The sequence below is a fragment of the Electrophorus electricus genome, chromosome 3, assembly GCF_013358815.1.
Source record: "Electrophorus electricus isolate fEleEle1 chromosome 3, fEleEle1.pri, whole genome shotgun sequence".
NCBI lineage: Eukaryota > Metazoa > Chordata > Actinopteri > Gymnotiformes > Gymnotidae > Electrophorus > Electrophorus electricus.
The window spans coordinates 8855911-8867350 of NC_049537.1; the positions used below are offsets into that span (position 1 = coordinate 8855911).

Here is an 11440-nt window from a genome sequence, read left to right on the forward strand (position 1 = left end):
CTTTGGCATATTGTGTTAACCGATGTCTATATTTGGTGTGCGGATTGGCTGAATTTTACATGACATATGGGAGCTTTATTTTGATGTTTCGTCTCAAAAACCTTTCCATATTTTTGAAACTAGAACGTGTGCACGACATAGCTACGCTAGCTAGGTTGGCAATAAAAGGCTGTGACGATTTATATCTATGTTCTTAATTTGAGTAATTTAGAGGTAATGAAGTACACATTTAGCTAGCTGATTATTATTTTTTCATAACGTCCTCGTGGCATGCCTGAGTTGGTTATATTCAACAATGTCGCGTTAGTTAGCTAGCGTAACTAACCTAAACTAGCTAAGATAGCTAACGATAGAACGTAAATCGGTCTATATTCCGATATTGCCTCGTGTTTTATTTGTGTCTGAGCTTGAAAAGTGGGAACGATGGTGGTTTCAGCAGACATCTTTATCTCAACTGCCCATAAATTTCTTTGCCGTGGGAGTAAGAAGAAGCGACTTCCAAAATCATCATGTCTTGATTTAGCTATCCAGATCATAGCTGTGGACCTGGGCCTTAAACCAGCTCTTTTGTATGACAGTAATTCAGCATCTGCAGAACAATTGCACCAGTATGTAACCTCCTTGTTCGGGATTGGATTGCTGACTACAGAACTGCAGATAATCTCCATCAGTGGGAGTACTTTTGTCGTGAACTCTAAATTCATGAAGTCACACCTGGAAGAACTCCAAAGCAGGAATCTCATCAGTGTTGATGTGTGTCCATGGAGGGAACAGCCATGCATAACGGTTATGGGGAGCAGCAATGAAAATATGCTCAAGGACATTTTAGAGTTCTTCATGGACAAAGAGAATGAATGTTCATCAGTCATTGTGCTGGGAGAGGAGCTGTATGGTAACTGGAATCTGTGTACACTTTTTGGGATCCTTTTAGGCTATCCTGCTTCTTATTGGTTTGATCAAGCCCAGAGTTTGGAGAACTGTCTGAGTATGACACCACTGGTGGTGAATAAGGCTTGGGTTTGCTTGCAAATAGGGGATCGGAGGCATTGCAGTTGTCTTTACTCTTTCAGTTTTCCTGAAGTATTGTCGGCTGAAATGCATACATTTATAGAACAATGGACTGGGCTATTGAGAGACAGATTTAGCAAACAAGCAGTGTTCAGTGAGCTCAGCTTTTCAAAAGAAACTGTTGTTCTACCATGTGTAACATTATGAATACCACATATTTGTGAATGTGTTCAAAATAAGTCATAAATATCCTAGTTCCATAAAATTTTGAACCACTTTAAAAAAGAATTTCATTCCAAGGGTGACCTAACAGAATTGGAGCAGCCAAATGGGCACCCATAATAACCAACATTTATTTAAAATATTTTTCAAGATATAAACATAGTACTAACATAATGCACTACAAATAATACCCCATATTCCCAAATATATGCTTAAAATGAATTAACATTTGGGCATTTTTATAATGATGATGATGATGATGATGATTATAACAACAACAATAATAATAATAATAACAACAATAAGTGTGTTAATGTCAGACCTGAAATTAATTTAAGAATAATGCAAAAGTCAATTACATAATACAAAATGAAGTCCCATGACTACAGTGGAGGTCTTAACAACACTACCTTTTTTATTACCTTTGTTACACTGAGTTGCAAGTAAAGGCAAGTAAGTTGCAAGTCTTAAGTCATTTTCACATTCCCCATCATGAATTCTGTCCAGTTGTCACCAAATAAAACAAGCTGGGTCAAGTAAAAGTTCATTATCAAAAAAAATCACCCTCATACAGATGGATCAAATATCCTAAAGGCTTTATAGTGTTTTCTGCTCATTGCTTTTTGAGGCAGAATACCAACTGTTATGAGGAGCAGCCGTCTTGAGAGGGTTTTGTGAGTGACACAAGGTCCAAAACAAGTGCAAAACTATGCTAAAAATGCCTTCCATCTCTTTTTGTCTCAAGTGGGAATGAGGGTTGGAAGCACTTCTCCACAGCGAGCGCTCACTTTAATTTCAGCAAGGTGGTCAGCCCTTGTGGGGCCGATGTTCAGGATGGCCACTGGGATTCGTCTCTCATTGGCTGCTAACAGGAAACGGTATCCAGAAAAAACCTGCACAAAACAGCTAATATTTAGACAAATCATTGCATGTTTCACATATAAAGAATATGCATTTTGAAAACTTTAATATATTAAACAAAAAATTGCATCCTTTCAAAATAATGTTAAAAACTCATGGCTGCTGTTAGTAAGTGCCTTTGGAGAATTTGTTATTGTAAAAATGTATATTTAACCTGCTTGTCAATCAAGTTAACCATATCCATTTGTCAAAATGACAGAAATGTGATTCAATTATATAAAGGCATGTGTTTATACAATGTCTTAAGTTATTAAGGGTCACCGAGTCCACAATCTTATAGCACTGCTCAAAAACAACTTAAACCTCTTGACAGAAGGTTTTGAGAATATTCTGAACTAAAGAACAATTAGTCCACAGAGGGTGCTTATAGATGTAATTTTTGTACCATCTTTATGGTTAACACATGGTTTCTTTAGAAACATGTTTGAGCAGTATGGGTAATCACCTGCAGTGAGGATCCAGCCACAAGTACAGCATCAGACTCAGCAAGCCTATCTTGCACAAACTGCACAACCGTGCGATCGACTGTGTCTCCGAAAAATGTCACATCAGGCTTGAGGATGCCACCACAGGCCTGACATACAGGCACCCTGAAGTTCAGCACCTGCTCGTCCTCCAGGAGAACGTCCCCATCAGGCGCCACTGTCCCTGCGCTCGCCTGCCAGTAGGGGTTTAGAGCAGCAAAGCGCTTCTGGAGCTCCTCCCGTGCAGTCAGCTTCCTGCAACCCAGGCAAATCACCCTGAAAGATCCCACACAATACATTTAGATTACTTTATGTGTAAGGTAGTTTACTGTCATTTAGGGTCTTGCCTACTGTTTGTTCATAAAGGTGACAAAACTTGGTATCTCCTCACATTAACTTTTACTGTCAAGTATAGAATGGTCAAGTCAAAAATAAAATAAAGCTGTATGACCTTTTGAGTTTTTTAAATACCTCTTGACCTACTGTACCTGTGGGAACAGCCATGCAGCTCAGTCAAGCTCTGCTGTCCTGCCTTTGAATGTAAAGCATCTACATTCTGAGTGACAAGCCAGTGAATTTTGCCGCTCTTTTCCCAGTTCCTTAAGGCATAGTGAGCTGAATTGGGCAGGTGTGACGAGAACTTTGGCCAGCCCACATAGTTACGAGCCCAGTAGCGCTGCCGAGCCTTAGTGCTATGCACAAACTCGGCATGTTGCAGGGGCCTCTGATTTGTCCGTGCATACAGGCCCACTCCCTCTGAGCGATAATCAGGGATTCCAGACTCTGTCGACAGTCCTGCTCCAGTTATTACAAAAAGATGTGAGGCTTGTGATACAAACATCTGGAGCTGTTCTAAGGAGAGACTGTCAACTGAGCTGCTGAATGGAACAAAATCCAGTGCACCAGCATGCACTGAAGAGGCAATTCGTCTTCCCACTGCCACAAATGAAGGCAGGGATCGTTGTGACAGCAGCATCTAGGAGCAAAGTGGGTGAGACATAACTTAAGGTGTTATGTTCTATCTGAAAGAACACCGCTTTCACTAGGCGTGAGGTAGCCTAGAAGCCAATCTCATTTTTGCTGGAAATTTTTCAGTACATAATCAGATGACATCTGATTACAATGACATAAGTAACCCAGCCCTATGCAACCTGTATTGGCCAATCTCGCCTCCATATATCATACTAATTCAATTCACTTGCACTTATTATGAGTCTTGCTGAAAGGTTGCAGACTGAAACCAGGTATCCTATTTTTACCTAAAAATATATTCCCCCATTTCAGACTTCATCTCTGAATTAAGTCAGTTTAACTTTTTTTCAGTGTCATGGTTTTAAATATTGAGTTCTGTTTCAATTTACTGTAGATAATAATAATTATTTAACATTGGTTAGGGTTGTACATTAGATACAGTATTATGCAGCTGTGTAGACAAATTAATATTTTTCTGATTTTAGAAACGACACACATCAGCATCAATTAATGTAACAATTTAATAAAGAACTTAAAGGAACCTCATAGAAGTAACTTTATTCTGACCCAACACCCCTTCTGGTTTCAAGCTAGCACCTTTTAGACACGCTCAACACTGTCCTTGAGCTACAAAGTGCTTAGCATGTAAAGCTATGAATGGTGTTAAAAATTTAAAAAGAAAAGAAAAAGATTAAGTCGTTTTCGCATATCCAAGAAGGTTTTGAGCACGTATAGTTACTAGCCAATGCTTATACGGGCCAGATTAGTTTCAAAATTGTGTTTATTAAATATTACTTTCCGATTACGCATTTTGCCTAATTTTTAAAAAATAAAATAGGTTATATTCGCGTATAACGTGACTGCATGAACTGAATAGGCATTGTGTATTGGTCTGCGCTGTGCAGGACCCTTCGAGGCCTACGGGCGAAGGGGATAACACAGGCAACAGTAGGCGAACTACAGAATACGCGCATTTTTAAAATTTCAGTTAATTTCATTATGTAATTTAAATTACGTAATTTAAGATTAACCGTAACCACAAACGAATAAATAGGCAGTTTAGCTCACATCAAAAAAGAGACTCCCTTTTGTGTCACGTTAATTTTACCTTCAGACTGAGTCGCATATTAAATAAAATCCATTTGCAAGTGACATGTTTATCACTTTATTGTGTTAAATTATTTCACCGTGTCGATCAATATCTTAAGGAAGGCTCCGACTGGATCACTAATTCGCGTAACAGAATATTATTAATAGACTTCTGGAGCTCTCTCCGCTTCAGAAGACAGAATTGACAAAGTCTGTATATTCTGCAAACCTTACATTACATAAGAACAAAATTATTATTCGTTATTCCAAGTGAAGGCTTCTTGACATATAGTAGTAGCTATGACATTTCCACAGTTCAAACACTTTTAAAAGTGACACCGTTCCGATCTGGCAAGCTTGTTTTCAAGCCCTTTAACAATACGGAAATAAACAACTTACCGATATTGAGAATTTTTCCCACATACTCAAGGACTACAGACCTCACATTGCCAATGTAAGGTTTCTCGTGTAGGTTATCGGCAAACACTTCCCCTCAGAAATTTAAGGTGCATGATGGGAACTGAAGTCCCGTGGCTTCCTAATTTGTTGGCGAATTCATTTTTCATGGGTTGTAACTGATAACTTACAAAATGTCACTTATGTATTTGTTTTTAACTGCTGTACTAGTCAGCATTCATTCCTAGATGTTTAGAGCACTCAGTAAGGAAACTTTAGTCAAATGGATTGCACCAATAAATCAGAAGATTAGGAATTCATTGTGCATTGGAAATTATTTAACATAGGAAAAAATAAACCGATGTCATGTCATTTTCAGACTCAGAAAATGCTGCACACATCTTGGTTGCAAAACTTCAGGATATCTGTCAAAAAGAATACATTAAATTTCACTAATTGCAGCTCATTACAAATACACTCAAACCTTTTGAACTTTATTAATTAATGCTGCTACTTCAGAATGTTTTAACATTTTAACATGCTGTTATAGGAGATTGTTATGCCAGAGAACTCCAAAGGTTGTCATGACATGAAGAATTGACTATCATCAAGCAGTGTATGTGTTTTCAATCTCACCAGAATGCGTGCAGTTAAAGATGCTTTCTGCCTCTGAATAAAACTCTTCTCCCAGTATAGTGTGGTAATCCAAATGGCTGGTGTGGACCAGACACTGTGTTGCATCTTTGAACAGCAGGTCACTTTCACCGTAATGCTGAGACTCAAATAGCTTGAATTCAGAGTCCAAGCCTGCTGCAATGGTCTCCTGGGGACAGGGAACCAGGACATAGTACTCAACGCTCATGAATGTTTGATGTTTTTGTAAGGTTTTTGTCACACTTACTGATATTTTGTGTGAGATGCATTATAATTACATGGGAAGTATTAAAAACTTAATCAAGATGTTTTGCATTCCTGAAAAACATAGTTTGGCTGAGAAATGTTTAGTTTTAGTAAACCCAAAAAGAACTATTTTAACATATAATGATAATATTTTCATGTCATAATAATAATTACACTACATAAAATAATTCACAATAATTTTCACATTATAGAAAGTGCATGAGATTTGTTTTATAAAACATTTGATGTAATGTGGAGACCTGTGACTTCATGAGGAAATCATAGATGCGAGCAGTAAGTACAGGTCTGGTCATAACAGTGTTGGGTGGTACAGCTCCCAGGTTACAGCTCTTCCACTCCGTCAGTGGAGCCCGCCTTCCATCCCCACACAGCAGCTCAAAATCCCTGGCAAGCCAGCCATTAGCCCAGCCACTGCTATTTAGATCTGACCACCAATAGAATGATAGTGACGTAAATTGGGTGTTGATTTCAACAAGCTCTAAAATGTGGTTCAAAACTACTATAAAATAATACAGTTTTAATCTATTCATGTGACCACACCTGGCCCCATGTGTTTTAATTTACATGTTTTAAGGAAATGAGAGACCCGGTTTGGATTAATTACCACACATTCACTGAATACCTCTATAAAGTGATCAACACAACTGTTTGGTAACTAATGCAGTATTCAGGTAAACACATTATATCAAGGGTTCTACCACAACCCCAATACCTCCCCCATCTACTTCAAATGAGAAGAACAAGAAACAGGATCAGCAAAAGCAATTAAACGGTATCAAACTACAACTAACGCATATCAGTGTTTAAACTTGTAACACATCTTACATTCAACGTTACTCTCTAAATTGTGGTGTTCCATAAATGCTACATCTCCAAAGCTTTTGCCACTGGGGTCTCCAACCAGACACCTAAAAGAGGGAGGCAGCATTGTCGCAGCTTTGTAGCCATATGCTCTGGTGTAATGGCAATGATGCATGTGCCATTGTCTTGAGAAAACTGGCAAACAGTGGCGTTCTCTCACCGCAGTGCTCCAAGGTTTCCATAGTAGCGCTCATTGTGGTTGTCAGAGCAGCGTTTGGTGGCAGCCTCCTCTGTTCCACCTATACACACCTTGCACAGGCTGCCCTGAGCTCCTGGCAAACAGCCCTTCCAAAATACTTCAGAATAAACTAAGATCACAGAACAACCACAGGCAATCAAAACACTCAAGTATCTACTATTAATTACTTTTAAATGTTTTCATATGCACATAGTGAAGAGGGGTTAAACATTCTTGCAATATTTTTAATGTTGTTTTAGGAGGAGCTATAGTACCTTTGTTTGGTTCACAGGTGGCACTGTTGTTGTGTTCTGTGCTCAGTGTTTGTTTCACAGGCAGTACCCATCCTGCAGGGCTGTACATATGACCGTGGCAGGAGCGTCGACCACCCATATTCCCCAAATATATATTTCTACTGGTGCGACGTACCACTGCCACACCATATACTGATGGCAAGTGTACTGGGACAAAAATATTTTTTTCTGCTAAAGCCAGTTATCACATTACAGCCTTGATTAAAGCTTAGAAATTAAACAAATGTAATTAAATATGATAGTGCATAGGTGATTTTTAAATTAAAGGCTTTTTTTTAAAGAAAATAAATAGCATGTTTGTCATTATGATATACATTTGATATAGTATAGATTTTGTATATGAATCTTCTAATTAGTAAATGGGCAAATCTTTACCTTTAGTCTCAAAATGGCCATTTTCTCCATCAGTAAATTCACACCTCATCCCTTATGGACAGAAGAATGTGGAAAAACAACAACAGCAAAAGCTGCAGACATCATAAAAAAAGAGGACACACAGAAAACAAACCACCCATGCGAGAAATGAGATTTACCATAATACTCAGTCACTACAGGGACAAGACCACATTTCCCAGCAATGAAAGAGTGTGTAGCATCCAGGGAGACAGCATCCACTTCATCCCTCTGTAGACAGAAAAGAAGCCTGTGAATGGACTGTGTGCTTAACCTTTTTCACAGTGCAGGCTGTACCACAGAGGATGCAACACAACAGGGAGCTGTGGTGTTCTGTGTTCAAAGTGTGAGACAGCATGTCTGTCTCAAAAGTCTCCAAACAATTTGGCATCTTGTACATACGAAGCAAGTAAGTGTTATTCCATCATACTGCACCTTGAGCTTCTCAATGCAGTCCCTCATGGAGGAGGCTCTGACACATACGAGAGGGTCAGACTTTATGCTGAGAGCCCACTGCTCACATTTCTTCTGTTCAGCATGACTTATACAGCACCACCTCACCACACTGTCCTCCAGAGAACTACCTATACACACACACACACACATTATATATATATATATATATATATATATATATATATATATATATATATATATATATATATATATATATATATATATATATATATATAAGTAAATAATTCAAATTCATAACATTCATATTCAGACTATAATGGCTGGGATAGATGGTACCTTCATGTCTGAGGCCTTTGAGCAAAGACACATAGTCTAGTCCGAGAAGTCGACTGATGTCCACATCATCATGCAGGACTGACAGTTTGTCAGTCACATCGCTGAACAGCAAGTCACTCACTCCATAAACTGATGAATTAAAAAGCTGGAAACGTTGACGCTCTCTCCCATGCCAGCCAAACGCCATCTAATAAACAGATATGAAAACAATTTCAAAACAAACCTTTTCAGTGATGGGAACACATATGGATCACAGATCTTACCTGAGCAGCTATCAGAAATTTGCGGGCAATCTTGCGGTGGTTCATTCGTGTGACCACACCCCCGCCAGGACCACGCCCAAGATTGCACTTCCTGAAATGGCTGAGTGGAGCCCATGTACCATCTGTGCATAGTAACTTGTACTCTTTATTCTCGCTTGCTGTAGAGGGTGATGGAGAAAGAGAGAGGGAGTGGCAGAAAGGATGACAGAGGGAGCATTTGAATGGTGAATCTGTTGGTCTCAAAAAGTATTCCAAGTCACACAGTAAAACTTCTGTCAGAAGGCTGAAGCCAGAACAAGGCAACCTAAGCTGGACATTAAAATACATGATGTGTTACCAGCTATACTGTCCAGAGCTGTATGATCCACAAAGGCCACATCTCCTGCTCCAGACTGCAAGCACCTTAGAGAAAACAGGATAAAGAGCTAACCAGAGTAGGCAGACTTGCAATGCTAGCACACAGTTTGTGTGTTTGTGTCTGTGTATATGTATTTATTTTACTTAAATTGTGGTAAGGGCTTTTATGTTTGTACAAGCAAGAGTGTGTGTATGTGTGTATATATGTGAGAGGTTTTAAACCTGAGCGCCCCATGGTTGTGATAGAATGGTTCACTGTGAGAAGTCTCACAATGGAAGTTCTTCTGTGGGACATATGATCTTTGACCCTGGCACTGGGAACACAGGCTGAGTGCCATAGCAGCTGCTCCAGGCACACAGCTGGCACTAAAAAAGGCACTAACGGCTGGCAGGGAACAGAGACAGATGGAATACTCCGTTATGCCTGGGATTTGCAATAAATACAGCATATTACACAAATGCTTATAATGCATTAATGCAATTCATGACACAGTCCTTAACTTGTGGGTAAAACAGAACCACATACAACTCATATGACATTTTACAAAAATCATTCCTCTCAACTACACACAGGAAGTGGGTATAGCTTACAATAAGAACCTTAATGCAAAGTATTTTTACTAGTTAAATGTGTATTTGGTGGAAATTCCCTTTAAGCTGATTCTCAGTGTCCATCTTTACTATATAGTAGGTAAATTTAATCACCCTGACTGAGGGGCTGTTCCTCTTCCCAGGGCAGGTAGTTTCGAGACAGGAGGTGCCCTACAGGCAGATTCCAGCCAGCAGTCCAGCGAGACCCACTGTGACAACTCCTCGATCCCTTCAGAGAGCGGATGTCTAATGGACTGCTATTCCTCACCACAGCCACTGCCAGGATACAACCACCTGAGGAAAAATAGGTGAATGTTGCATAGCATTTAAACAAATTGAAAGCATCTTAGGAAACACTTTTATATACATAAAATTCAACAAACCTAATGGCATTCAATTATGCTTATGTGCAACAACAATGAAACAAACAGAGAATCTGCTTTATCACTACTTGCAATTATGCATAAATGGTGTGGTATACAGCCCATAATAAGTTTCTACCATCACTGTAGATCTCCTTGGCCACTGCTGTGAGACCAAATTGCTTTACTGCAGAGTAGACCTCTCCGGCATCCAGAGTCACCAGGTCAGCTTTATTACCCTGAGGGGACAGGAGGCATTTAAGGGCCAGTCAGGCACACTGAGCCTACACAGGGTTTATGTGTATTTGTACGCTGAGCTGTTTTTACTGTAGCACAAATATCTCTCGAGAATTAATCACGTTCCTTGCATGCAGACTAGTAACCCACCCGTATCTTATTGATACAGTCAGTTGTGCTGTAGGCCCTCACACAGGACAGTCGGGCGAAGGCTGTGACTACAGCTGGAGGTAAGGAAGCCACTAGTGCTTTAGCTAAGTCTGCACACTTCCTTTGTTCTGGCTCGGATACTGTGCACCAGCGCATCTTCTTAGCTGCATAATAGAACCACATGTCCAACAGCTCTATAATACCAACTGGCAGTGTCCTCAATGCTGGTTAGGAGCAGTGATGGGTTAAAAAACCCTACAACTTTTCTTTATGGGTCAGCATTGGAATTTACTACCACATCCTAAAGACAATTATTTGGTTTAATATATCAAATCTAAAACAAGGTTATACACACAAGACCCATAATATAGATCAATTTAAACCCAAACGGAATTCACCATTTATTTTTTTTATCAACTTCGTAGAATAAAACTAGAATAAATTGCAAGCACGTTTTTCATATCGGTGTCAGGTTAAACAGAGCAGAATGACCTATACTGTTTACTGAATAGTCCGAGCTACTGTTTTCAGAAATAACTATTGATAAAATAATATAAGAAATAATTAAACAAGTGTACAAACATTGTACAAGTTGCATTCTAGTCAGAACCTCGTACCTACCAAAAGCGGCAGAGGACAGAAGCAGGAAGACAATTCCAAACTCGCCCTTCATGATGAACACCCGATGGAAAAGACTTTTACCCTGCTCAAGGCTCGCGCAGACGTATGCCGTTGCGCAGCTTAGCGCGAGCGTTAGGTCTGCAGAGGGGCTGTCTGGATTCGGTCTGGTCGGACAATCCGTAGTTGTTATTGGCCAATAGTGTTTTGGTATTCTCGGGCTCGAACGCATATGGAAAAAATTACGGTGGATCTCCCATATTGCCGGCAGTTTTCCCAAACTTTTCACAGAAAGCTTTGCGCCTGGTGGCCGATAATTATTACGCGAAGGTTCATTACCATGCTAATTATGTCCGAACTTAAACATACG

The 11440-nt window shown here is 39.6% G+C and overlaps 3 protein-coding genes across 4 annotated transcripts; 1 reads left to right on the plus strand and 2 right to left on the minus strand.

Moving 5' to 3' along the window:
- Nucleotides 1–120: 120 nt before the first annotated feature.
- Nucleotides 121–1252, plus strand: c3h1orf74 (chromosome 3 C1orf74 homolog). Its single transcript, XM_027007838.2, has one exon. It carries the CDS (start codon nucleotides 424–426, stop codon nucleotides 1213–1215), a length of 792 nt encoding a protein of 263 aa, XP_026863639.2. The 5' UTR covers nucleotides 121–423; the 3' UTR covers nucleotides 1216–1252.
- A 372-nt stretch (nucleotides 1253–1624) lies between these two features.
- sirt4 (sirtuin 4) lies at nucleotides 1625–5437 on the minus strand. Of its 2 annotated transcripts, none has more exons than XM_027007837.2 (4): nucleotides 5076–5437; nucleotides 3104–3591; nucleotides 2597–2870; nucleotides 1625–2123 (listed from the first exon to the last, which is right to left on the minus strand). In XM_027007837.2, exons 1-4 carry the CDS (start codon nucleotides 5097–5099, stop codon nucleotides 1971–1973), a joined length of 939 nt encoding a protein of 312 aa, XP_026863638.2. In that variant the 5' UTR covers nucleotides 5100–5437; the 3' UTR covers nucleotides 1625–1970. The 2 variants fall into 2 exon arrangements, with proteins under 2 accessions (XP_026863638.2, XP_026863637.2); XM_027007836.2 differs by having other exon boundaries at nucleotides 2597–2891.
- Nucleotides 4737–11417, minus strand: zgc:172271 (uncharacterized protein LOC100000381 homolog). The gene is made up of 17 exons (XM_027007830.2): nucleotides 11074–11417; nucleotides 10453–10616; nucleotides 10205–10304; nucleotides 9818–9997; nucleotides 9335–9497; nucleotides 9093–9157; nucleotides 8756–8913; nucleotides 8493–8679; nucleotides 8175–8323; nucleotides 7880–7970; nucleotides 7722–7772; nucleotides 7308–7493; nucleotides 7015–7162; nucleotides 6819–6901; nucleotides 6233–6417; nucleotides 5709–5895; nucleotides 4737–5497 (listed from the first exon to the last, which is right to left on the minus strand). Exons 1-17 carry the CDS (start codon nucleotides 11300–11302, stop codon nucleotides 5454–5456), a joined length of 2370 nt encoding a protein of 789 aa, XP_026863631.2. The 5' UTR covers nucleotides 11303–11417; the 3' UTR covers nucleotides 4737–5453.
- Nucleotides 11418–11440: the final 23 nt, after the last annotated feature.